Raw genomic sequence first — 26632 nt, forward strand, 5'->3', positions numbered from 1 at the left:
TCTGTAACTAAGCTGCTCTCTGTGAGCTGTTCCTCTAAACGCTTCCACTGATCAATAATAATACCACTCACAGCTGATGGAGGAAGATCTAGGAGGGAGGGAAATTTCAGCGGTGTCTCCTATTACATGAATTAACATTGTTAGATCGTTAGTCACCCTAATTAACCCTCTGGTCTTAACTGGTTACGTTCTGTACAGGTTTGCCCCTGCAGGTGTTGCATAAGGGTCTGCACAGTGTCTTCAGAGGCTTTTACTGTACCAACCTACTAGCCTTACACCCTCACATTCAGGCAGACAGTCAGATATAGAGACAGTCAGACAGACAGTTGGACGGTCATCAGTTAGACAAAAGGTTAGTCAGATCGTCAGTCTGACATACAGACCATGCCTAACGCCAGGCGTGGGCTATAGAGGGGTGTAAAGCCCCCGAGCATTGAGCTGTGTTCTCTGGAATGATGATGGTGGGGGTGGAGCTCCATCCAGTACTTTTGAATGGGATGAGTTGGGGAGCTGGGGATGACGAGGTGGGGTGCTAAATATCATCCAACATCCTGACCTCATTAACTTCAGCTCTTGTGGCTGAATGCAATCAAATCCTCACAGCAATGCTCTTCCTCCAAAATCTAGTAGAAAGCCTCCTTCCCTGGACAGTAGAGACAGACACTCCAATAAAAGCAGGACAAACTCTTTTTAATCCCCTTGATTTCAGAAGACACAGTGAATGAACAGGTGTCCCAATACTTTTGTCCAGGCATATATTTTATTGCTGTTTATTTCTGTTGAATTAGACAGTAATTCCTCCTTCCTCTTGTGTAGAGGTTGTGACTGTGTGTGTTTGTGTCTCGTAGAAAACAAGTACATAGCCAGTGTGTTCACGATGGATGTCAAAGGCAGTGGAACGGATGCAGATGTTTACTTGACCATCTTTGGAGAGCATGGAGATACCGGTAGGTGTTAGTATGCAATACTCCGTATCCTGAAATAAATAATCTGGATAATAATCTGAATATTCATGAATAATTACACATTTCTTAATGGTTTCTGTCTCTTTCTCTGTATGGTGTGTGTGTGTGTGTGTGTAGGGGAGAGGAAGCTCGTCAGTGAGGGGAAGGATAACTTTGAGAGGGGGAATGAGGACAAGTTCACCATAGAGGCTCCAAATCTGGGCAGATTGAATAAAATCACCATCGGGCACAACAACAAGGGCTCCTCCGCCGGCTGGGGCTGCGATAAGGTGAGGAGGAGTGCTGGGGGGCTTTATACCCCTCTCTAGCCCACCTAGCCTAGCATTAGGAGACAGATGCCAACAGGTTAGTCAGTCTTAATCTGCTCCAGGGAGAGTCCTATTCTACTGGCAGTACATATTCTCTACAGGGACTAGTAGCTGTCTGCATTCATTAGAAGCAGTGTCCGCAAAAATGTGGACATGTAGTGTATACACACACACGCGCGCGCACACACACGCACACATCACACACTTAATTAATGATTCATCTGTTCGGTGCTTGTGTTTGTAATTCAGAGGTGATTTTTAATTCATGCAGTTTTGATTAGATTAGTGAGGCTGAGTGTCAAGAGCCAGCGCAGGAGACCATGACATGATCATATGTCATGGACAGAAGCTCCCCCTTACACACACTAACACACACACTTACACACGGCTATCATCCTGTACCATTAGAATGTGTATCAGCAGCAGGTAGAGGATGATCTGTATTAGAGCTGTTAGATGATTAGTTAGATGCTCAGGAGAACTTCTACAGACCTGACCCTGGACCCTCCAAATCAAACCACCACTAGTAGTCATGACTACAACACGGATACAGCCCATAATTTATTTCCTATCCAAACCCACCAGTGCAGCTACACGAGTCTTCTGAGTTTTATATGGAATGATGATGATGATGATGATGATGATGAAGGTAAAACAGTGGAGAATCGCAACTAATCCAGTTTTCTTTAGGGACTACTTTCTGTAGCTGCACTACACCCTGCAGCATGTATCCCTCCACCATTTTAATGATCTGATTTTAAAAGCAGATTCTAGAGCCGAGCTCTTCTCAGAACTCTGGTAGAACAGTGTCTCAGGCATCAGGCAGCGTCTTCATCACCATTAGGTGAAGAACTTTCTGTGAGGAGCTTTTAGTAGAGCTTCAGACGTCTGCTTCCCTTCACCTCCACTGTAGAACTCCAGCTCCGACTGGGGGAGGATAGCTCTAGACCAGACGGAATTTGAGTTGGTGATTTACAAAAACATTTTTGTGATCACCGTTGTGTGTGTATGTGTGTGTGTGTGTGTGTTGTAGGTGGTAATAGATGACATGGGAAACAAGGAAGTGTATGAGTTTCCTGTCGATGCCTGGTTTGACATCTCGGAGGGCGACGGCAAAATCCAGAGAGACGTGGTCGTCGGAGCCGCACAACCAATGGGTACGGCTCTCGAGTGTGTTGCTGTGAGAAATTGACAGATGATAGACTTTAGATTCATAATTTGTATGAAAAAATAATAATAATAATAATAAAAAAAAAAAAGAAAGAAAACTGGCCCAACATAGAGCCCTGAGGAACCCCGTAACTTCTTAATGCACTTCGGACTTACTGGGTGTGTATATACATGTTTGTGGTTGTGTGTGGGCACATGCTTGTGCGTAGCGATCGTGTATAACGTCCAGGTAATGACGGGCGACATCCGGGGGGCGGGCACTAACTCCAAGATCCACCTGGTGATGCACGGCCACAAGGGCATCAAGAACAGCGGGAAGATGTTCCTGGAAGGCGGGACCTTCGAGCGCGCTCAGATCGACATCTTCAACGTGGAAATCCTGTCCCTGCTGAGCCCTCTCAGCAGGGTGACCATCGGGCACGACAACGCTGGCATCAGCTGCGGCTGGTACTGCGAGAAGGTGCGACCTCGCTGCAGGCGGCAGCGATCCCAAGCTTCTGTGTGTTTTGATGGACTATATATTAGACTATATTGGATTCATAAGAACAAGTGAGTATCTCTCTCCCTCCCTCCCTCTCAGGTCACGGTGTACTGTTCTTTCACGGGGATCGAGCAGGTGTTCCCGTGCGGCCGCTGGCTGGACGAAGATGAAGGAGACGGCTTGGTGGAGAGGGAGCTGTACGAGATGGTCTCGCTGCGGCAGCGCAAACAAAAGAGTGAGCCTTTCAATTTGAAGATTTCCCTTTAGCTTGTCTGCAAATCCCAGATTTAGCCTTTAAGGGTGTTAAACTACCCAGTCCTCCAGTGTAAATGAGAATGTAGATTTAGGAGTCTTACCCAAGGACTCTTACTGGGGTAGTCCGGTGTGCTTGCCCGGCCAGGGAGTCGCACCTTAGTCTGCCAAGGGGAAGGAGGTGTAGTTACCCACTACGCTACACCAACTTCTAGCAACCATGGGTGGCTAATGAGCTCTGAGTGGGTTTGTACATGTGCTGTTACTGGGACCCAGTTAGACTTCCCGAAAGGGTCTCATCCTTACAGCCCAACCTAGTCTCACAAGGGTCCCGTCTAGGTCTCATGAGCAGTATACAAACCAGATGGGTTCCATGTCACCTGGGTGGAACAAGGGGTAGGTGGGCTCTGAGTGGGTTTATAGCCCACCTTAATCTCACATTGGTTCCATCTAGAGTACAAACCAGATGGGGCTATAGTCAACCCCCCTGGGTTTTGTAAATCCGGATAGGGCCTGGACCCACCACAACCCTGTCCGGAAAGAGGTGATGGATGGACGGACGGATTAATGAGCTATTTGACAGCCCTGAATCAAACACCCTCTCTCTGCCTACTCTGTAGAGTCCCCGTGGTCTCTGTGGATCTTCACGTCCGACGTCAAAGGGGCAGGCACAGACGCCCAGGTGTTCCTGCAGGTGTACGGCGAGAAAGGCAAGAGCGACGAGATGAAGATGGAGAGCAAATCGGACAGTTTCGAACAGGCCCAGTGCGACAAGTTCATGGTACTGTAGTTTACCTGTGTGTGTGTGTGTAGTCCACTGCTATAACCCACCTCTATGGTCATCTCAGGTGCCGAGGCTGATCGTAGGTTGGTTGATGTTTGTATTTGTGTCTTTTGTCCCTGGTGGGCTACCGTAGATTGAGTTGGGTGACATTGGGAAGATACGGAAGTTGAGGATCTGGCATGAGAAGAGACATCCCTTCTCTGGCTGGCATCTAGGCAGGGTGAGAACTGTCCGTCCATCAGTCCTTCCACCGGTCCGTTCGCCGGCTTGCTCACACATCCACCTGTCAGTCATCCTCCTGTTTGTTGTGTTTGCACAGGTCACACTGATGAAGACCTTAAACAGGGAGAAGTATAACTTCGCTTGCAACCGTTGGCTGGACATCAACGAGGACGACAACGAAATCATCAGAGAACTGCCGGCGACCGGCGTCCACGTGCCTGAGCCTCTGCCACGTAAGAGAACTACAAAAGACAGACAGAAGACTACATGTCCCAGAATCGGTGCCGCATAATGACACTGAAGTCTCATTCATACTCCCTTTACATACGAAAGTGTAGATGTCCGCTATTCGTCCTGTACGTTGGCATGGATGTTAAGCAGTTTGTCCACTAGAGGGCACTTCAGAGTCAACAGACACTCCCATCTTAATCTGGTGCATACAGGTGCACTGCTGTGTTCAGCTGGTGTCCCATGTTGCGTGGTTTCTATGATGTGTCTTGTTGCTGTGTCCTTCAGTGCTGAAGTACCGGGTAACGATCTGCACGGGGAACGTCAGTGGCAGCGGGACGGACGCTAGCGTTTACCTAAACATCATCGGGGACCTGGGGGACACGGGGGAGAGGCTCATGTTCATGAGCAAAAACAACGTCAACAAGTTCGAAAAGGGCAATGTGAGTCATAGCCTTAGATTGAAGCTCCTGAGTCACTCAAACCGCTGAAGCACCTCCAAGTGAACCCGAATTCCTTCTCTTTCCCAGGCGGACGAATTTCTGATCGAAGCCGTGACGCTGGGTACGATCAGGAGGGTCCGGATCGGACACGATGGACGGGGCGGAGGCTGCGGCTGGTTCCTGGATAAGGTGATGATCAGAGAGGAAGGTCAGCCGGAGGCGTCCTCGGTGGAGTTCCCGTGTTACAGGCAAGTCCCCCCGCCCCAAATTGAGCTCAGAATTGCCCAGTGGGGGCTTTCACAGGACCATTATCCCGCTGTACTGTCCAAACACTGTCCAGTCAGTTCTGAATCTGAGCAGAAAGTGGAGCTCTGTACACTTCAGAATCCATCCTGCTCCGCCTACCATCACAAAAAGCATCAGCAACCCAGTTCCACTAACTGCCATACCAGTGCCTCCACCATGTTTGAAAGATGATATGGTGCCAGCTACTTGCAGTCACTTCCAGACCTGTCTTACAAAACAACGAGGGAAGAGGCCACACAATTATGTGAGGGACTGTTTCTCCCTGTCCGAATACTTATGGACCTACGTATACACAGATCACCCATAACATTAACACCACCTGCCTAACACTACCAAGTGGTCCAAAAAAAAAAAACAAAGAAAAAAAACAGTCTCCAGAGTCGTCGAGGCTCACTGATGCTCGCGGGGGTCCCGCCTTACAACTCGCAGGACTTATAGGACCTGCTGCTAGCGTTGGTCTTGGTGCCAGATTCCACAGCAGGATGCCTTCAGAGGTCTTGTGTGGCGACAAAAAGTGGGGGGTGGGGGGTGTCTCCTCTATATTAGACAGGTGGTGTTAATGTTGTGGCTGATTGTATTTACCCAAAGTCTACCTAAGAGGCGTGGCCTCGTTATGTGGTAGTGTGTGGCTGTGGTGGTGTGTTTCTTGAGCAGTGTGCCAGAGGCATGTATAGATGTATGTCAGGGAGAGTGTGTGTGTGTGTGTGTGTAAGAGAGTGGTGTTTAAGTCTTTATGTAGATGAGGAAACTGGTGTCCGGTTACTAATGGAGACTAAACAGTGAGATGGAAACATGAGCTTAAGTAGAGCATCCCGCTCAGTTACTTGAGCGCACACACACACACACACACACACACACACTGCAAACAGTATATGTAGATAATTGGCTTATTATATTACTATACCCACAGCCACTATCTGAAGCTCATTGGCCGGCACAGTGGTGCTCCCTCTAGTTCAACGAATCCCCAAAGCATGTGCAGCGTATACGCCGCTCTGCCCTGCTCACTGCTTGGGGGGGGGGGGGGTTTCCCCTCTTTGCAGCTTTGCCCCTTTAAGGTCAGGTGCTGATGTTGGAGAGGAAGGCCTGGCTCACAGTTCGGTTTAGTGGGGCTGAACCACGCCTTTGGGCGTCGGGGGGCACCATCAGCTTGGAACAGGAACAAGTCTTCCCCAAACTGCTTCCCCCAAAGGGACTGTAACTTTAACAGCACCCTCTATTGGAACTTTTTGGACCAAGGCTAAACTCTGCAGTCCGGTAGGCAACGTTTCTCCCGATGCTTCCGTTTTAAAATGACAGCAGTTGCGGTTGGCTGGGGCAGCTCTAGCAGGCCAGAGATTTGAAGACCTGATTTCTGGCATAGATCAGATGCCCGGATGTGACTGGGATCAGTGTGGCTCAACCAGCTGAACTCAATAAAGCGCCACACACTGTCCGTATACTTTTGGCCACATCGAGTGTGTGTGAAATGGATGTAATTGCAAGCATAGGCTTCTCTGATATCACACACTTACCTCTCTCTCTCTCTCTCTGCAGGTGGTTGGATCGTAATGAAGATGACGGTCAGATTGTGAGAGAACTGGTGCCCACTGCAGATGGCCAGCGCTTGTTCAGTGAGCTCACACACACACACACACACACACACACACACACACACACACACACACTGTAAGACACTACTGTGTGTAAGAAAGGCAGACCGCACAGCTAGGGGCTTGACTGGGAGAGGTGTGTCCCAATACTTTTGTCCCAGCGTTGTGTATTAATGACTGAAATTCACAGTGAGATGTTCCTGTGAGGTGTGCTTTAAACATTAAAACTCTGTGTGTGTGTGTGTGTGTGTGTGTTGTAGATGTTAGTTATCACATCGCGATAAAGACGGGCAGCATTAACGGAGCGAGCTCAGATTCGAAGGTGTTTGTGAAGCTGTATGGGGAGAAAGGAGACACCGAGAAGATAATGCTGGTCGTCTCCGATAACGACCTGGGCAACTACTTTGAAACCGGGCAGACCGACATCTTCACCATGGAAACGTCCGACATTGGCAAGGTGGGTTTCTCCAGGTCCTCAGGGCGTCTCCGATTTTATCCAAGCTGTGATGGTTCTGAAGACCTCAGGACGGACCTTTTTAAAGAAACCTGCTGATGCTCCTCTGACTGGAAAGCGGTAAGAGCTCCGGGCTATTGATGCTATTGGTTGTAGGTTCGATACCCGGGCTTGGCAAGCTGCCACTGTTGGGCTTTTAATTTTAAGCAAGGCCCTTCACCCTCTCTGTTCCCCGGGCTCCTCAGCAAAGGCTGCCCACCGCTCCGGGCACGTGTGCTCACTGCCCACTGTGTGCGTTTCACTGGTTCTTGTCCTCACTAGCTCAGAAAACACAGAGGTTTCTCAATAGACTCGACTATAAGCTCATTTAACCATCCGCGAACTAACCACCGTGCTGAATATGAAGATTATTAAAAACTTCGGGAGTCCGCTGCCCACTACAGGCCGAAACCAGCCAAGCACCTGTTATTAGCCATTAACAGATTCTTCTAGACGTGTAGAGGGGTGACGAAATATGCTGCCGCCAGAAAGTGTGACCCCTGTATACTTCTATAAGAAACAGTGCAGTCACGGCATTTACAGTTTACGTCAAATAGATTCTGAATAATATAAGTTATCAGACTTAAAACCTTTGAAAATGACAATTAATGACATTAAATATAAATATAATGTAATATAAATGTAGTACATTCATATTAAATTACAATTTAGGTGAAAAAAGATTCAAGTTTTTTACTTGAATTTACTCCAGTTTTCAGTAAATAAATAAGTAAAACAATGCAGCAAAATCCCAGAAAATATTGAGATTATAATCTGTCAATATCGCACACCCCTAACTCTAAATCTTGAGGCTTATTATTCAAGCCTTGCATAAACTAGAGGCACTTTTTATGAGAAAATGTTACTGAAAGCCTTCAAATCTGTAGTAGAAAACACTTCAAGGACTGGAAATCAATCTGCAGTGGTCAAATTATGATGAGAAGCACAAAAAAACCCCAAAAATCAGGCGTTTTCCTGAATTTCATCTTCAAATCTAGATTTTAGAGACTATAAACAGAAGCCCCCATGTCCCCCATGTCCCCACTTTCACTACTGAAGAAATTACTCTAGCTGGAGTTGACAGGAAACAGGCAGCTTCTCCAAGTGTCCTTTTGGAGTCTCCAAAGTCCCCCAGCCTCTCCAACAGAACCGAAAAGGCGGTTGTGTATTATCTGCACTTGATGGCAACTTGATGTTCTACTGTATTTCTTATTACCTTATTATCCTTGATGTCGTCCACCTCTCCAACCCAGGAGCGATCACTAGTAAATACGAGTAAGGAGGGAGGAGGGTCTAGTTTCGCCTTTGCTTGTTTTTAAATTAGTCAGATTTTGTTATGATGGCTTTGCTTCACCCTCTGCTTCACTTTCCCGTTCCAACCCTGCCAAAACCTCATTATTATTGATAATTGTTGCCATATTAAACAGTATTCCTGAGGCTAGCTTTCCGTTTACCTATCCCCTTTTTTTATTAATGATTTTGAACATATAGAATACAAACAGTCCTAAAATCAGTTTAACACCCCCACCCACCCCATCCCCAGACCTGCACAGTGCTGACAGTGCTAATCTGGGACATAAGAAGTGGGACAAATTCTCACTCACCATAAACCAACGTCATTCTCAGCTCCGACGTCCGACTTCCGAGGTAAAAGGAACACAGCTCCCTGCTTCTCTCCCTTTTAGTGAGGCGTTCGGTATCTCTCAGCTTGTCTCAACAAATGCACGTGAAAAGCCTGTCCTTCAGTGGTGACACGAAGTGAGAATTCCACTTCCCGACTGCAGGGGGAGCCCAGGAGCAAGTTCTCCTACCAGTTCTCAGATAATGCTGCTTGAAAGGGTGTAGAGCTGGACACTTGTTTTGCTTTCACAACAAGGGGGTCGGTGCTTATGTAGACCCCCCCCCTCCCCCCTTCTTGTACTCCCGAAACATGACCGTGTAGTCAGAAAGTGGCAAATGGTGAATGAATGAAGAGGTATGTGTGGGATATGGGGTATATGACCTTTATGGGGTTCATGGGGTATACAAGGTCTATTGGGTATCTGCGGTATGAGGTATATGGGGTACATGAGGTACAAGGGTATATTATAAGGTATATGGGGTACATGACGTTTAAGTGGTATTTGAGGTATATGGGGTTCATATTAGGTTCCTGGTATGCAGTGGTCAGTACCTACCAAAAGTGCTTCAAGGAAGGACAGGCTCATGGGAACCCAAGGCTCTCATTGATGCTCATGAAGGCCACACCTCCCAACTTCCAGGACCACAGGACACCTTCAGAGGTCTTGTCAGAGTCCATGCCTCGAGGGGTCACAGCTGTTTTGATGTATATAATATTAAGCAGGTGGTTTTAATGTTATGGCTGATCAGTGATTGTTATATTTGATTCTCCTGTCCGTGTGGGTGGCTCTTGTAGATAAACCGCTTGCTGATTGGTCACACCAACGAGGGTCTGCGCGCTGGTTGGTTCCTGGACAGCGTGCAGATTTGGGTTCCAGTGCATGGGCTGCAGTACATGTTCCCCAGCCACCGCTGGCTCTGCAAAGACGAAGCTGATGGCAAAGTGGAGATCGAGATTTACCCCAGCGAGACGCTCGAGATCGAGAAATGTAAGAGCACACACACGAGCGCACACACTATCCCACTATCGGTTCACCCTCACCCGCCACCCCTGCCCCTCAACCCCTCGGATCACCGTCATCCCTGCCCCTCAACCCCTCGGTTCACCCTCACCCATCATCCCTACCCCTCCCACCCCCCTACCAGTCATCCCTACGCCTCTCTTTCGGATCTCCCTCACCCATCATCCCTACCCCTCAACCCCTCTCACCCCTACGCCTTAACCCCTCTTACCCATCACCCCTACCCCTCAACCCCTCGGATCACCCTCACCCCTGCCCCTCAAGCCCTCGGTTCACCCTCACCCGCCACCCCTGCCCCTCAACCCCTTGGTTCACCCTCACCCATCATCCCTATCCCTCCCACCCCCCTACCCGTCATCCCTACTCCTCTCTTTCGGATCTCCCTCACCCATCATCCCTACCCCTCAACCCCTCTCACCCATCACCCCCCCCCCCCCCCCATCATTCTCCTCCCATCATCACCTTTCTTCTTTTCCCCCTCCACCTCACCTATCTTCTCCTCCACCCATCAGTCCCTTCCTTTTCCCAGCACCCCCACCCATCATCCCTCCTCCTTCCAGTACTCCAGTCATCATCCCTGACAAACCGCAGAGAGGAATCGGAAGAGGCCATTGATAACTACAGCCTCTAAGGCTTAACTCGGACACACGTGATCACTCAGTCAGACCACGCTGCTACTGCGGTGTCCCGAGCCGTCATGGTGATCTGATCTGACCAGCAGCGGAAGCTATCTACTCAACCATCATTCGGCAGAAACGTCATCTGTTGGAAGCGGCTGACAGGTTTAAATATTCAGAGAAAGCTCCACGTCCGGACGCAGAGGCCGGACTGGAAGAGGCAGGATTAGATGCGCTGCGCCTCGATCCGACTGAGATCTAATCGCTGTGATCAGATCACAGAGAAGTGCTGTTCATTTGATATGGAGATGAAGGCCACAATTTCACATGAAACTTCGCCTTAAATTTCAGACTTTTAATGAATTGGTCGGTGCTGGCGTTGTTCTTTCCCACTCCTGACCTTCCACAGAGCTGCATAGTTTAGATTCTCGAAACACCTCAGAATCCAATCAGCAGGTAAATCAAGACCCTTCAGGTAAACCGGGGGCAGCAACCGAAAGCCAGTAGATCGCCCAAACTGTGCTAACGGAAGTGCTCGGTGTGTCGATGCGTTTGGTGTAATTGCAGTGATTAACTACGAGGTGACGGCCGTGACGGGCGATGTGTTTGCGGGAGGCACCAACGCGAACGTGTTCCTGCAGATCTATGGAGAAGAGGGCAAGACGGAGGTCATTCAGCTCAGGAGCCGCTCCAACAACTTCGAGAGAGGAACCACTGAGATATTTAAGGTGTGTATCTTCATATCTTCAGTATTTGGTGCCTGGAGGTTGCTTCTCCTTTTCACTGCTGCGATGTCCCTCAAACTGTCAGCTCAGTAGGTCCTCATGTAGATCTAGAAGTTGAGAACAGCTGATGGATTCAAGGTCCAGGTTTGAAGACCGAAGCACTACAGAAACATTGTGTCAGCGAATGCATTCAGAGGCCACTCCTCTTCCTTTCTCCCATTGGCTGTGTCAGATCGAGGCTCTGGACGTGGGGCGGGTCTACAAGATCCGCATCGGCCACGATGGGTCAGGCGTGGGTCCCGGCTGGTTCCTGGAGACCGTGGACGTGAAACGCCTCATCATGGCGATGGTGAAACCTGAGAAAAAGGAGGAGGACAAGAAAGACAAGAAAAAGAAGAAGAAGAAGAAGGTGAGCAGGGTCCCCTCCATCCACCCCTCCATCCACCCCTCCATCCATTCTGCCAACCATCCAACCTGTTCAATCCAATCTGTTCAACCCTTTTAAACTATATATTCTTTAGTCCAGCCGTACATCCACCCACCCATACAACCGTCCATTCTTCTAAACATTCTTCCATCCATCTGCCCTTCTACCTAAACAGCTGTCCATTTCCCATCTGTTCATCTTCCCATACATCCTATTATCAATCCACCTGAATAACATAATATTCTCACATCCATCAACCCCACCACCCAACCATCCTCCATCTAAACAACTGTACATCCATCCATCAGTCCATCAGCTTTGAATATGACCGTGGCCGTTATGTTCATGGACAGAATTGTTGGCTGTTCATCCATCTTATCCATCCACCCACCCACCCACCTATGTATTCATAATTATCCACCTATCCATCCATCTTATCCACCCACCTATCTATCTATCTATCTATTAATAATTATCCATCCATCCATCTTATCCACCTATTTATCTATCCATTTATCCATCCATTCATCTTATCCACCCATCTGTCTATTTATCCACCCATCTTATCCACCCATCCATCTTATCCACCCATCTGTCTATTTATACACCCATCCTTCCATCTTATCCATCCATCTTATCCACCCAGCCATCCATCTTATCCACCCAGCCATCTCATACACCCATCTTTCCATCTTATCCATCCATCTTATCCACCCACTTATTTATCCACCCATCCATCCATCTTATCCACTCATCTGTCTATTTATCAATCCGTCTTATCCAACCAACCATCCTATCCACCCATCTTATACACCCATCCTTCCATCTTATCCATCCATCTTATCCACCTATTTATCCACCCATCCATTCATCTTATCCACCCATCCATTCATCTTATACACCCATCCTTCCATCTTATCCATCCATCTTATCCACCTATTTATCCACCCATCCATTCATCTTATCCACCCATCCATTCATCTTATCCACCCATCCATCTATCCACCATCCACCCATCTTATCCACCCATCCATCCATCCATCCATCTTATCCATCCATTCATCTTATCCACCCATCTTATCCACCCATCCATCTGTCTATTTATACACCCATCTTATACACCCATCCTTCCATCTTATCCATCCATCCTATCCATCCACCCATCCATCTTATCCAACCATCCATTCCATCTTATCCAACCATCCATTCCATCTTATCCACCCAGCCATCCATCTTATCCATCCATCCTATCCATCCACCCATCCATCTTATCCAACCATCCATTCCATCTTATCCAACCATCCATTCCATCTTATCCAACCATCCATTCCATCTTATCCAACCATCCATTCCATCTTATCCACCCAGCCATCCATCTTATCCACCCAGCCATCCTATCCATCCACCCATCCATCTTATCCAACCATCCATCTCATACACCCATCTTTCCATCTTATCCATCCATCTTATCCACCTATTTATTTATCCATCCATCCATCCATTTATCCGTCCATCCATCCACCCATCCATTCACCCAACCATCCATCCTATCCACCCATCTTATACACCCATCCTTCCATCTATCCATTCTATCCATCCATCTTATCTATCCTTCTTATACATCAATCCATCTTATGCACCCATCCATCCTATCCTCCCATTCATTCATCCATCCATCCATCCATTCAATCCAACATACCATCTATTCATCCATCCACCTAAATTAACACCCTTCTATCTGTCCTTTTAAACAACTATACATTCATCCATCCATACAACCATTGATCTATTCTACCATCCATCTGTCCATCTACCGTCCATCCACTTATTCATCCATCCATCAATCTTATCAACCCATCCTTCCATCCATCCTACCCACCCATCCATCCTACCCACCCATCCATCCATCCACCCACCCATCCATCCTACCCACCCATCCATCCATCCACCCACCCATCCATCTTATCCACCATTTCATCATATCCACCATTTCATCTATTCATCCATCCACCTAAATTAACACCCTTCTATCTGTCCTTTTAAACAACTATACATTCATCCATCCATACAACCATTGATCTATTCTACCATCCATCTGTCCATCTACCGTCCATCCACTTATCCATCTATCTATCCATCCTCCCATCCTTCTACATATACACCTATTTATCCATCTCTACATCCTCCCTTTCTTTTCTTCCCTGTGCAGGAGGAAGAGGAAGACCCGGGAGAGCTGAAGGAGGTGGTGAGGGCGTACCACTTTCCCTGTAGCCGCTGGCTCGCCCGGGACGAGGAGGACGGAGAGATAGTGGTGGAGCTGAAGGCTGAGGATTACGAAGACCTGGAGGGTAGGAAGCCAGACAGCGCATTAACCCGCCGAAGTCTCGCTTACCGCTGTCCGTCACGTCAATGTGTGTGTTCCTGTCTGTGGCTGTGTTTCAGAGAACTCGTATGAAGTCCACGTGTTCACGGGCACCATGTGGGGGGCTGGTACAGACGCGGGGGTGTACATCAACATCTACGGGGACATGGGGGACACAGGAGAGAGGAAACTCCGCAAGTCCAACCACCTCAACAAGTTTGAGCGTGGACAGGTGAAACCCACTGACCTGTCCAGTCACGCACTTAATGTTTACACACACACACACGCGTGCACACACCAGTCTGATACTGAATCCCTCTCAGGAGGACGTGTTCTCCATCACAGCGATGGATCTAGGGCTGCTGAAAAAGCTGAGGATTCGGCATGACAACAAGCAAGCCAACGCTGCATGGTACCTGGACCGGGTGGAGATCATGGACACAAAAGATGAAACAACGTGAGCATCACTCACACACACCTCTGTCTCTCTTTGTGAAGGACATTAGTGGGCTGCTGTCTCACATCTGAGGTGTACCCCCGTGTGTGTCAGGTACTTTTTCCCCTGCCAGCGATGGTTGGCGGTCGATGAAGACGACGGCCAGTTGGCACGTGAGCTCGTTCCGGTGGACGAGGCCTTCATGAAGAGAGAGGAGGAGGATGAGGACGGCGAATCCATTTCCTCTCCAGCTCAGCTTGGACTTGAGCAGAAAGGTCAGGCGCCGCAGTCCCGCCGCAGAGCCCTCCCCCTCCCCCCATTCACTCCAGCTAGCACGAGTCAGCGTTCTCCTCCGAGCGCGTTGAGCTGTCCAGTTCTGAAACCGTGTGTGTGTGTGTGTGTGTGTGTGTGTGTGTCTGTAGCCATGTCGACCACATACACCATGAGGGTCAAGACAGGGGAGAAGAAGTACGCTGGAACTGATGCCAACGTTTTTGCCATCTTATACGGGACCAACGACGACACAGGTAAGCGGAACATGCCGTCTCAAAAGCGAAGCCTAGCGCCTCTGCTGGCTGGTTGCAGTATGACGTGTAGCTCCACCCACCCCCATATGCTTCAGTAAGAAAACACTTGGAATAAAGTGATTGACAGACAGCCTTGGCTGGGGGGAGAGTGGTCATATGCCGGACCTGCATGGCGTCCTTTCTGGTCAGTACATGGAGGAGCTGAGCTGTAGAAGAACTTCCATGAGCTGCTCTTTTACTGTTGGAGCGTCCACTTACCAAACAGATTGGGAATCCAGGGGGAAATCCGCACTGCTTCTGCGCTGGAAGCTCAGTGAAGGTGGTCTGAGGCACCTGAGCCTGGTCCGGGAGAAGGGGGCGGGTCTATAAAATGAGTGGGTGACTTTGGCTCCACCTCTGGTCTCCACTGCGCAGACCCTGGTTACAAATTTGACAACATGGCGGACAGTTTTGGCTTCATTTCTATAAAATGGGAGGTCATGAGGGAAGTCGTTTCTAGGTGGTTGCTATGTGGTCCCTAGAGTGAAAGGGATTTTGTGAAATGGTTGCTATGGTATCCCAGGTGTTTTTAGGCAGCTGTGTAGTGGCTGATAAGTGGCTGCTATTGTGTTGCTGCTTGGTGGTTGCTATGGTGTTGCTTAAAGGGAATACAAGCAGTAATGGTGGAGTGTGTGTGTGTGTGTGTGTGTGTGTGTGAAATTAGGTGTCATTAATCTGAAGGCCTCCAAGAACCATAAGAATAAGTTTGAGCTGGGGACGATCGAGGAGTTCACTATAGAGGCGGTGGACCTCGGCAGACTCAAAAGAATCCGCATCGGACACGACAACGCAGGTATGCTCACCTGCACCTCTATACTCTACACTTTACCTGTGTCCTCACTCACCTGTAACTCTATGAGTGAGGCACTCCACCTGTACCTCACTCCCTCCACCTGTGCCTCTGTCCTTTCACTCACTTTACCTGTATCCTCCCTCCACCTGTGCCTCTGTCCTTTCACTCACTTTACCTGTATCCTCCCTCCACCTGTGCCTCTGTCCTTTCACTCACTTTACCTGTATCCTCACTCACCTGTGCCTCTATAAGTTCACTCACTCACTCACTCTCTCACTCACTCCACCTGTACCAACACTATCAGGTGAGAAAACAAACGTGAGCACCAGAACACCACTGAGAGTTTACTCCAGTACACACAGCACTCCTGCATCAGCGGCAGCAGCAGCAAACAAAGCAGAAAAGCCATTAAAAATAAGACCTGCTGCCCAAGTGCACTAGTAAACTAGTAAAGTCCAAAGATTCTGTCCTTTAAATCCAAAAATCAAATCCAAGAGATCTCCAAAAAATATCCAGAAAAAAGCCAAACTGCCACAAAAATCCTCAAATCCTCAAAAAAAGATACAAACAAAGAAAAACAAAAAACAGTAAAGACAGAGAAACACACAGGAATGAGCTCACCCAGTTCCTTGGGGTACCTCCACAGCTTGAGGGGGACCCAGTCCTCAGGGACAGAGATGAGTACAAAAAAGAGTAAAAGTTTGTTCAGCAGCAGTAGTCCACCAGGCCACTCTTCTCCAACCTTGCTCCACCAGGAAAATGGCTGCCACTTCCATTTCCTGTTCCCAACCCAGGGGTAATGTTCAACATAAGAGTCCCCCGCTGGAACAAACAGGAAACATTTACAAAACATGAAAAATACCAGAAAACAGGATCAGGCCACAGCTCCTATCATAACATCCCTGTGAGAAGTGAGATTAAGGACTTTTATTTCTGTATCCTCACTCACCTGTACCTCTATAGGTTCACTCACCTGTACTTCTATAGGTTCACTCACCTGTACCTGTGTATCCTCACTCACCTGTACCTCTATAGGCTCACTCACCTGTACCTCTATAGGTTCACTCACCTGTACTTCTATAGGTTCACTCACCTGTACCTCTGTATCCTCACTCACCTGTACCTCTATAGGTTCACTCACCTGTACTTCTATAGGTTCACTCACCTGTACTTCTATAGGTTCACTCACCTGTACCTGTGTATCCTCACTCACCTGTACCTCTATAGGTTCACTCACCTGTACCTGTGTATCCTCACTCACCTGTACCTCTATAGGTTCACTCACCTGTGCCTCTATAGGTTCACTCACCTGTGCCTCTATAGGTTCACTCACCTGTACCTCTATAGGTTCACTCACCTGTACCTGTGTATCCTCACTCACCTGTACCTCTATAGGTTCACTCACCTGTACCTGTGTATCCTCACTCACCTGTACCTGTGTATCCTCACTCACCTGTACCTCTATAGGTTCACTCACCTGTACCTCTGTATCCTCACTCACCTGTACTTCTATAGGTTCACTCACCTGTACCTCTGTATCCTCACTCACCTGTACTTCTATAGGTTCACTCACCTGTACCTCTGTATCCTCACTCACCTGTACCTCTATAGGTTCACTCACCTGTACTTCTATAGGTTCACTCACCTGTACTTCTATAGGTTCACTCACCTGTACCTCTGTATCCTCACTCACCTGTACTTCTATAGGTTCACTCACCTGTACCTCTGTATCCTCACTCACCTGTACCTCTATAGGTTTACTCACCTGTACCTCTATAGGTTCACTCACCTGTACCTCTGTATCCTCACTCACCTGTACTTCTATAGGTTCACTCACCTGTACCTGTGTATCCTCACTCACCTGTACCTCTATAGGTTCACTCACCTGTACTTCTATAGGTTCACTCACCTGTACCTCTGTATCCTCACTCACCTGTACCTCTATAGGTTCACTCACCTGTACTTCTGTATCCTCACTCACCTGTACCTCTGTATCCTCGCTCACCTGTACCTCTATAGGTTCACTCACCTGTACCTCTATAGGTTCACTCACCTGTACTTCTATAGGTTCACTCACCTGTACCTCTGTATCCTCACTCACCTGTACCTCTGTAGGTTCACTCACCTGTACCTCTATAGGTTCACTCACCTGTACCTCTATAGGTTCACTCACCTGTACCTCTATAGGTTCACTCACCTGTACCTCTATAGGTTCACTCACCTGTACTTCTATAGGTTCACTCACCTGTACCTCTGTATCCTCACTCACCTGTACCTCTGTAGGTTCACTCACCTGTACCTCTATAGGTTCACTCACCTGTACCTGTGTAGGTTCACTCACCTGTACTTCTATAGGTTCACTCACCTGTACCTCTGTATCCTCACTCACTTGTACTTCTATAGGTTCATTCACCTGTACCTCTATAGGTTCACTCACCTGTACCTCTATAGGTTCACTCACCTGTACTTCTATAGGTTCACTCACCTGTACCTCTGTATCCTCACTCACCTGTACTTCTATAGGTTCATTCACCTGTACCTCTATAGGTTCACTCACCTGTACCTCTATAGGTTCACTCACCTGTACCTCTGTAGGTTCACTCACCTGTACCTCTGTATCCTCACTCACCTGTACCTCTATAGGCTCACTCACCTGCACCTGTACTTACACTATGTGATATTCTGCAGATATGGGCATGCAGACGCTCAGATGTAAACCAGTATATTGTGTATTCACTCACATGTGTTTCATGGGTGTGTGTGTATGTGTGTGTGTGTGTGTGTGTGTTAACACTGTAACGAATCGCTGTTCTTTTTTACAGCAAAAAATAAAAGTAAGATACATGTTTTTCTTCACTCTTCAGTTTTTCATCTTAGACACAGATTCATCTTAACTGAGGGCATGTGCAGAACTATCGAGGTTCTAGATGTTCTAGATCACTTACACATCGTTGTTGAATCAGTCCTTTCAGTCAGCAGGGCTGGATTAGCTAGATTAGGTAGTCTGTCACAGTAATACTTTACTTGAAGGGCAGTCGGCACGGATTTGGCCGCGCGATGAGACGTGTACAGCACTCATGAATGATGCAACGTTAGCGAATGTGGCATATGGAAATGACATAACCCACATAATCCACGCATCATTGATGGTATCTAGGGATGGCCTGAATAGCATTTTACAAGCATAATTATCCAGAATTATTACGCGGTTCATACGGGGTCCTATGACTCTGGCCTACAAAGCCAAGACTGGACCAGCCAGCCCCTCCATACTTGATGGCGATGGTCAATCAAAAGCCGATCCGCACCAAGAGCCCTTCCAGCTTCAGGTACGGCTCGGCTCGACCCTCCATCCTTTAAGATCCACGGAAGACGAGCGTCCAGACTTTTTACTGTCCTGCACCGAAGTGGTGGAACGAACTTCCCCTGGGTGTCCGACGCTCGCTGTCTTCAAAGGCTAATCAAAGTAAATATGTAAATATAATTTGACATCGTATATTAACGCATACTTTCATGACATAAGTAATAACAACATTAAAAAAATCTAAACAATCAGTGAGTCCAGGGCAAACGTTTGGGCAAAAGTTTGGGCAATCCACCAATGCAATATTTCCAGTGCCACTGGCAGCAACACAACCCCACAGCATGATAGACCCACCCCCCAGTACTTCACAGTTGGCGAGGTCTTCTTCACGTGCACAGAATTTCAGTTTTGGTTCGAGCCCTTGGCCCGTTGCGTAGGGATGACTCTCCAGGGTGGGTAGATGACCCCCCCCCTCCCCGGCCATTCAGACTATTCAGGTCAGCCCTCGTGATGTTATACATGCCTTATAGATGCGCCCGCAAGTCCTGGACTAGAGCCGCTCAAGAAAAGATTTACTGCTGGTGCTGGTTCTGCTGGTCTGCAGCAGCTCTCTGGTGTCTGCGGATCCCTGGGTTTGTCAGCCTTGGTGTAAAACACTACAGACAATTATTTACAGTGTGTGTGTGCCTGCGTATGTGTGTGTGTGTGTGTGGATGTGTCTATATGTTTGTTGGTGGGTGTCTGTCTGTGCATCCTGGTGTGTGTGTGTGGGTGCGCATTGTTCATCAGGTGGTTCTCCGGGCTGGTTTCTGGACTGGGTGGAGATCGACGCTCCGTCTCTGGGGCAGCTCCTGCGGTTCCCGTGCGGACGCTGGCTGGACAAAGGAGAGGACGATGGAGCCATCGTTAGAGACCTCTACGCTAACGAGCTGCAGACAGGGCTATACACACCTTGTAAGGTCGCACAAATACACACGCTTACTTCGTAAGCTCCGCCTACCTTGTAGCACTAGCACTTCAGTCCAGACTGAAGCTCATCTGTTGCTGCATGGTTTCTAAGCCCCTCTCTAGCCCAATAGTGGTCAGTTTCTGATCGGTTCACAGTCCTCCACCCAAAAATGTTGACCCAGGAGCGGTTCTGTAGTCAGAAACTGACCACCAGGGTCCAGGGTCGGGAACCAGCGGGCTACAGTCTGTTTTAAGTGTGTTTGTTAAACTCCTTTCTAGAGCAGTTGTAGACGAGCGTACCAACAGTCCAATCAGAATTCCAGAAGGTCAGCTGGTCAGATCTGTTCACTGTCAAACAGAGGACCGGCTCAGAAACCCAGCCGTCAGCTCAGGATTCCAGAACACCTGAAGTTAGAGCCCAGACGTTGGCCAATTCCAGAGGTCAGCTCAGAATTCCGACAGCCGGGTCAATGTCGGACAGTGTCAGAGTTCAGGAGTCCTTTTTCGGTGACCCTGGAAAATTCGGGGTCGGACTTTTGACAGTCATTTCGCAATTCCGAATTCTAGAAATCGTGGTCCTGTGGCCCGGAAGATCCAAAACAGCATTAGAACCGAGTCTGGAATTTCTGACGTCTGGCCTTAATCTGTCTGGTGCCTGTAATCCACCCATTCCATGTTCCAGATGTTCCGTATGAGATCAAGATCTTCACCAGCGACATCTTCGCGGCAGGCACGGACGCCGACGTTTTCATCGTCCTCTACGGTCAGAACGGGGTGTGTACGTCTCAGAAGTCCCTCTGTGTCAACAAGAGAGAGCGGCGCATGTACTTCGAGCGAGCGGCCGAGGACATGTTCATTGTGGAGGTAAAACCTGTGTGCAGATGTTTAATATTTATAGTTATTTATAGTATATGGGTGGTCCTAAAGTGGGTGGGGCTTACATCTGTATAGTCTGGTCTGGTGCCCCTCACCTCTACACTTCACATCGGAATCTAGTGGCTGGTCCCGACACAGAGATCTGCTGACTGCCGCTCAGCCCGTACCCTGCCCTCCTGGCAGAGAGGTGACGGGCGCTGGACAGGAGGGATGATAAAGGGGGGGGGGCTGTGACTTAGACCGTGACTGAGACCGAGACAAACCCTTGTGTCCCTGCAGTTGGAGGATATAGGTGACATCATTGAGAAGATCCGGATCGGCCATGATAACCGCGGCGTGAACGGGGGCTGGCACCTCGACAGGGTGGAGATCAGAAGACTGCTGAGAAAAGGAAAGGTATGTGGAGAACTCTAGAGCAGCCCGAGACGAGTGGACTGGCTCGGATTTCCTGCAGTCAGTCCAGAAACAGTTCGGTCAGAATTCCAGCCACTCACTAAAGTCCCTTTCAGACATACACAGTGACCCAGAACCTTTCTGGACATTAGAGCAGAAATCCCACAGCTGGCTTCGCTTTCCAAGCGCTGGCCCAAAATACAGTTCGGAAAGAATCCCAGTGGTCAGCTAAGCATTCCAAGAATTCCAGAAATCACATTCCAGCGGCCCGGAGGTTGTGATCCACCATTAGTCTAGGATTCTCATGTCTGGCATTCAGAGCGCACTCTTTATTCCGTCTGGTGGCTGTAATCCACCCATTCCATTGACCCACATGCGCCGTGTGCCCAGCCCGTCTCCCTGCCCGGCCCGTTTGTCTACCCAGCCTGTCTGTCTCTCTGACCGTCTGCACGTAATTAGTCTGTGACCCGTACAGTTATCTCCTGGACGGCAGACAGGCCCAGAAGCATGAAAGCGAGCACTACACCTACCTGTGTAACCGACACTGACGCACCCGTGCCAGACAGATCTGCCCCCAGTGGCCGAGGCAGTGCGAATATCGTTTTTGATGGCTGTTATGTATCAAAACTTTGTGGAAATATTTTGTTATATAATAAAACGGACCCTCTCGGCTCGTCGGGATGCGGACGGGAGCCTGCCCCACCACTGCCTCTGTCTGGAAGTTCAGCTGCTCTGCAGAAAGAGAGCCCTGCTGTTTATACTCGTTATGAGGGAAGATGTTGGTAATCTTGCACCTCGTTAAATCAATCTTGCGCGTAAATTAGTATTCACTGCTTGTACATGTATGCTGATTAAGCGGCTTGAGCATTGACCATCCCCAATGAATCCCCGATTGATGACGGGGGTGGGATGGGGGGTAGGTTAGGGGGTAGTTCCTTCATGAAAAAAAAAAAATATCTTAACAGAGTCATATTTTGGAATTTTGATCAAATGTCATGCTCTGTCATTTCAGTCTCACGCTGCAGTTTAAATAATGTGAACAATTTAAGCAATGGAATTCAGGGCTAATCCATCGATTATTCAAATGATTGATCGATTATTCAGATTATGAATCACTCAGTTATCAGTTCGATTTCATATAGCTCTAAACTTTTAAACGTGGCTTGTTTTATATATTTGCTGAGTAACAGTGAAGACAATAAAGACGAATTACTTATTCAAAAATACAGTGTTTCAATGAGCTTCCCTGCAAATAGAAAAAAAAATACATAAAACTTCAATATCTTTATGTCAGAACTTTAAACCAAGGATGTGAATAAAAGCAGCAATAAAATATTTATAATAATATTACAAAACTAAACTGAACTTTTGCCCTAATTATTTAAATTAGCATAAAAGAAAAGGGAGACACATGAGGGACAGTAATTCTGGCTTCCATTTGATTTATTAGTTTATTTTTTATTGTATTATTTTGAGTTACTGCTTCGTTTGTATTAGTGACTTTTATTTTGACACGGTCTGACGGAGCGTCGACCTGCGCTGTGCAACCAGTAAGCTGATTGGCTGTATTTGTTGAAGGGCGGGACTTTACCCGTAACCAGTAAGCTGATTGGCTGTATTTGTTGAAGGGCGGGACTTTACCCGTAACCAGTAAGCTGATTGGCTGTATTTGTTGAAGGGCGGGACTTTACCCGTAACCAGTAAGCTGATTGGCTTTTTGGTTGAAGGGAGGGGCGTGTACTGTAAACAGACGCCATGTCGAGCGCTGTGAGACCCCCGGCTGATGCTCCAGCCCGCGGCCGTGGTCTCGTCGTTCACTCCGCCGCTCGTTTCTCCCGTTTCCTCTCAGCCCGAGTCCGTCCGAGTCCGCCGCGCCTCGCACTAACGGACTGACGGCGCCTCGCGTGAGTTTCGGCTCCGCCTCCTTCCTCCGTAGCGGGTTTTCTCCACGCGCTCCGTTCACGTGAAACCGACGGCTTCGTTTTGCGTGTTTCCGCCGCCGCTCTGCGTCCAGACTGAGGTAATTATTATTATTATTATTATTATTAATATTATTATTATTATTAATAATTACTATGAACAGTGCCAGCGGTTACAGTAAAGCTGCAGCTGCTCCCCGCTGTTACTGTTAAGCTTTGGCGTTTGATAGGCGCTGCACGTGCGTCGCAAACTGTTCCCAGTCAGAGCGAGAAACACGCGCGGTGACGTCACCAACTAATCGATTATTAAAATTCGTTGCAAAAAATTAGTCGTTGCAGCTCTACTGTGGAATGACGTGATTTCCCCCTTATCTATTATTAATAACGGGCTCGAGCGATGACGTCACCAACTAATCGATTATTAAAATTCATTGGCAGCTAATTTGATTGGGGATTTAGTGGGTTTTTAGTCGATTAGTCGTTGCAGCTCTTCTGTGGAATGATGTGATTCTTATCTGTCCTTATCTATTATTAATAAGGCCAGTGTAAAATAGGCTGCCTGTCATTTCTGCTGTATTGGCTTGTGCGATGATGTCACCAACTAATCGATTATTAAAATTAGTTGGCAACTAATTTAATTGTGGGTTTTAGTTGATTAGTCGTTGCAGCTCTACCATGGAATGACGTGATTCTACCCTTATCTATTATTAATAATTGACACGATGATGTCACCAACTAATTGATTATTAGTCGATTAGTCGTTGCAGCTCTACTGTGGAATGATGTGATTTCCCCCTTATTTATTATTAATAACTGACACGATGATGTCACCAACTAATCGATTATTAAAATTAGTTGGCAACTAATTTAATTGTGGATTTTAGTTGTAAACTAATTTAATTGTGGATTTTTAGTTGTTAATAACTGACACGATGATGTCACCAACTAATCGATTATTAAAATTAGTTGGCAACTAATTTGGTCGTGGTTTTTAGTCGATGAAGTCGATTAGTTGTTGCAGCTCTACTGTGGAATGACGTGATTTCCCCCTTATTTATTATTAATAATTGACACGATGATGTCACCAACTAATCGATTATTAGTCGATTAGTCTTTGCAGCTCTACTGTGGAATGACGTTATTCCCCCCTTTTTTATTATTAATAACTGACTCTTATATCGATGTCACCAACTAATCGATTATTAAAATTTGGTCGTGGTTTTTAGTCGATGAAGTCGATTAGTCGTTGCAGCTCTATTGGAATTTAAAAACTCTTTATGTTGAAATGCAAAATATTTAACCTTTAATTTCATGTGTTGGAAATATCTAACCTATCGTACTTTGGCAAATCCCACATTTAAAAATGTCACAGTTTAGAAGTTTCCAGCTCTCGTGCTTTGAAATGTCCCTCTCCCGCCCTGACATTTGCCGAATCTCTAGCGTGTGAAAGTGTGTGGACTGTTGTATCGACCACTTATGCTTTGGAATTTGTTCAGTTTCAGTACGTGGAATTTGATGAATCTCACCTATCCGAGCTCAGCAGGGTCGCTCGCGGTTTACGGCTTTATGGCTTCAAAGGGTTGGGCTGGAATAACAGCTCCTGATTTGCTGTCATTGTGCCTGGATCTCTGTGCGTAGGGTTCAGAGACCGCCATATTTCCCTGTGACCGTTGGCTGGCGCGCTCTGAGGATGACGGAGAGACGATTCGAGAACTGGTCCCCTCTGACATCATCATCGAGAAGCTGTCCCGAGACGGAACCCTCAAAGTCATTGAGACTGAGGTGGACGACGCATTGGAGAGTACGTGGGACAGTGTTCACATGCCAGTTCTGATCAGTGTAGCCTCAGTGGAACAGCATGGCAGGACAGTGCTCTTCTGCATGCAGGATTAATGTTTTTTTTTTCCTCTGTGTGTTTAGCTCATACGTACTCGGTGGCCATTACTACGGGCAACGTGTACGGAGGAGGGACTGACGCAAACGTCTTCATCACCATATACGGAGACATGGGGGACACAGGCGAGCGCAAGCTCAGCAAGTCCGAGAACAACAGGAACAAGTTTGAGAGAGGAGCGGTGAGACACTCGCACGGTGCAAACACATACACTATTAGGACAAAAGTATTGGGACACCTGTTCATTCATTGTTTCTTCTGAAATCAAAGAGCTGGTCCTGCTTGTGTTGGATTAACTGTCTCTACTGTCCAGAGAAGAAAACTTTCTACTAGATTTTGGAGGAATGTCAATGAGGTTCACGGTTCCACAGCTCAGTGCTGGGACCCCTCTATAGCCCACGCCTGGTATTAGGCAGCATGGTGCCAATAGGCTCATCACTGCTGATCTGCTCCAGGGACAGTCCTAGACTAGACAAGCTGTGTGTGTGCTTTTGCACATCTGTGTCAGCAATGGGTGCAACTTGAAGTGCTAAGGGACATTTACCCGAACGGTGGGTGTGCTGCGTGGGTCATTTGGACTGGCTGTTGACTGTGGCCGCTGCCTTCTGACTGGACAGGTGGACACGTTCTGCATTGAAGCGGTGGACCTGGGGCAGGTGTTCAAGATCCACATCCGCCACGACAACAGCATGCTGAGCGCCGACTGGTACCTGGACCAGGTGGAGATCATTGACACGGATACGGATGAGGTGTTTCTCTTCCAGTGCGAGCGCTGGCTCTCCCGCAAGAGGGAAGACAAGCGCATCGACAGAGTCTTCTACGTCAAGGTGTGTGTGTGTGTATGTATGGAGTGTTCTGATTAAACCCCAAGTCCAATCAGGGGCTATTGGCACTAATAGAACGTCTCTCAACCAATCACAGTGCAAGGTTGGAGCTGACTGTGGTGTAATGCAGCACTGCTGACCCAGGTCATGAATTGAACCCTAGTCTTCTGTGTGCAGGATTTTGAAGGCGAGAGAGAGACGGCGTTCTGCCCGATAAGAAAAGTGACAAACCTGGACAGCAACATGAACAAGAGGAAAGGTGCAGAGCAAGACGAAGAGGATGAACCTTCAGGTGAGCATGTACACACACACACACACACACACACACACACACACACACACACACACACACACACACACACACCAGTGCATTCATGCACAAAGACAAAAACCCACTGTTTGCATTTTTTGTGTGTGTTTGTAGTGATTCCATATCATCTGGCGTTGGCAACGGGTTTGGACCGGGATGCGGGGACCTGCAGTCGCGCCTATGTCATCATTAAGGGAACCAGACAGAAGCAGACGGAGCGTCTCTGGCTGGATCTGGACGGGAAGAGCGGCTTCATGCCCGGAGCGCTGGACTACTTCACCTGCTACGGGACGGACGTCGGGGAGATAAAAAAAGTGGAGGTCTGTGAGGCTTTCTACTAGATTTTGGAGGA

At 47.9% G+C, this 26632-nt stretch overlaps 1 protein-coding gene across 2 annotated transcripts in view; it reads left to right on the plus strand.

Annotated features, from left to right (window-relative positions):
* loxhd1a (lipoxygenase homology PLAT domains 1a) overlaps nt 1–26632 on the plus strand; it is a 51207-nt gene that overhangs the window by 8966 nt on the left and 15609 nt on the right. Inside the window, exons 5-33 of one of the 2 annotated variants that reach the window (XM_072662631.1) lie at nt 849–947; nt 1083–1234; nt 2307–2430; nt 2653–2903; nt 3024–3159; nt 3797–3957; nt 4094–4180; nt 4280–4415; nt 4699–4853; nt 4941–5101; nt 6696–6772; nt 7012–7208; nt 9661–9853; nt 11071–11231; nt 11461–11637; nt 13865–14003; nt 14098–14249; nt 14341–14474; nt 14568–14728; nt 14876–14980; nt 15684–15812; nt 19906–20070; nt 20747–20928; nt 21220–21336; nt 24891–25053; nt 25173–25327; nt 25764–25973; nt 26148–26262; nt 26395–26600. In XM_072662631.1, the coding sequence (XP_072518732.1) occupies nt 849–947; nt 1083–1234; nt 2307–2430; nt 2653–2903; nt 3024–3159; nt 3797–3957; nt 4094–4180; nt 4280–4415; nt 4699–4853; nt 4941–5101; nt 6696–6772; nt 7012–7208; nt 9661–9853; nt 11071–11231; nt 11461–11637; nt 13865–14003; nt 14098–14249; nt 14341–14474; nt 14568–14728; nt 14876–14980; nt 15684–15812; nt 19906–20070; nt 20747–20928; nt 21220–21336; nt 24891–25053; nt 25173–25327; nt 25764–25973; nt 26148–26262; nt 26395–26600 (4400 nt within the window). The remainder of the gene's footprint in view (nt 1–848; nt 948–1082; nt 1235–2306; nt 2431–2652; nt 2904–3023; nt 3160–3796; nt 3958–4093; nt 4181–4279; nt 4416–4698; nt 4854–4940; nt 5102–6695; nt 6773–7011; nt 7209–9660; nt 9854–11070; nt 11232–11460; nt 11638–13864; nt 14004–14097; nt 14250–14340; nt 14475–14567; nt 14729–14875; nt 14981–15683; nt 15813–19905; nt 20071–20746; nt 20929–21219; nt 21337–24890; nt 25054–25172; nt 25328–25763; nt 25974–26147; nt 26263–26394; nt 26601–26632) is intronic. The other variant, XM_072662632.1, reaches the window with a different exon arrangement.

Source organism: Salminus brasiliensis, chromosome 18 (genome assembly GCF_030463535.1).
Source record: "Salminus brasiliensis chromosome 18, fSalBra1.hap2, whole genome shotgun sequence".
NCBI classification, from domain to species: Eukaryota; Metazoa; Chordata; class Actinopteri; order Characiformes; family Bryconidae; genus Salminus; species Salminus brasiliensis.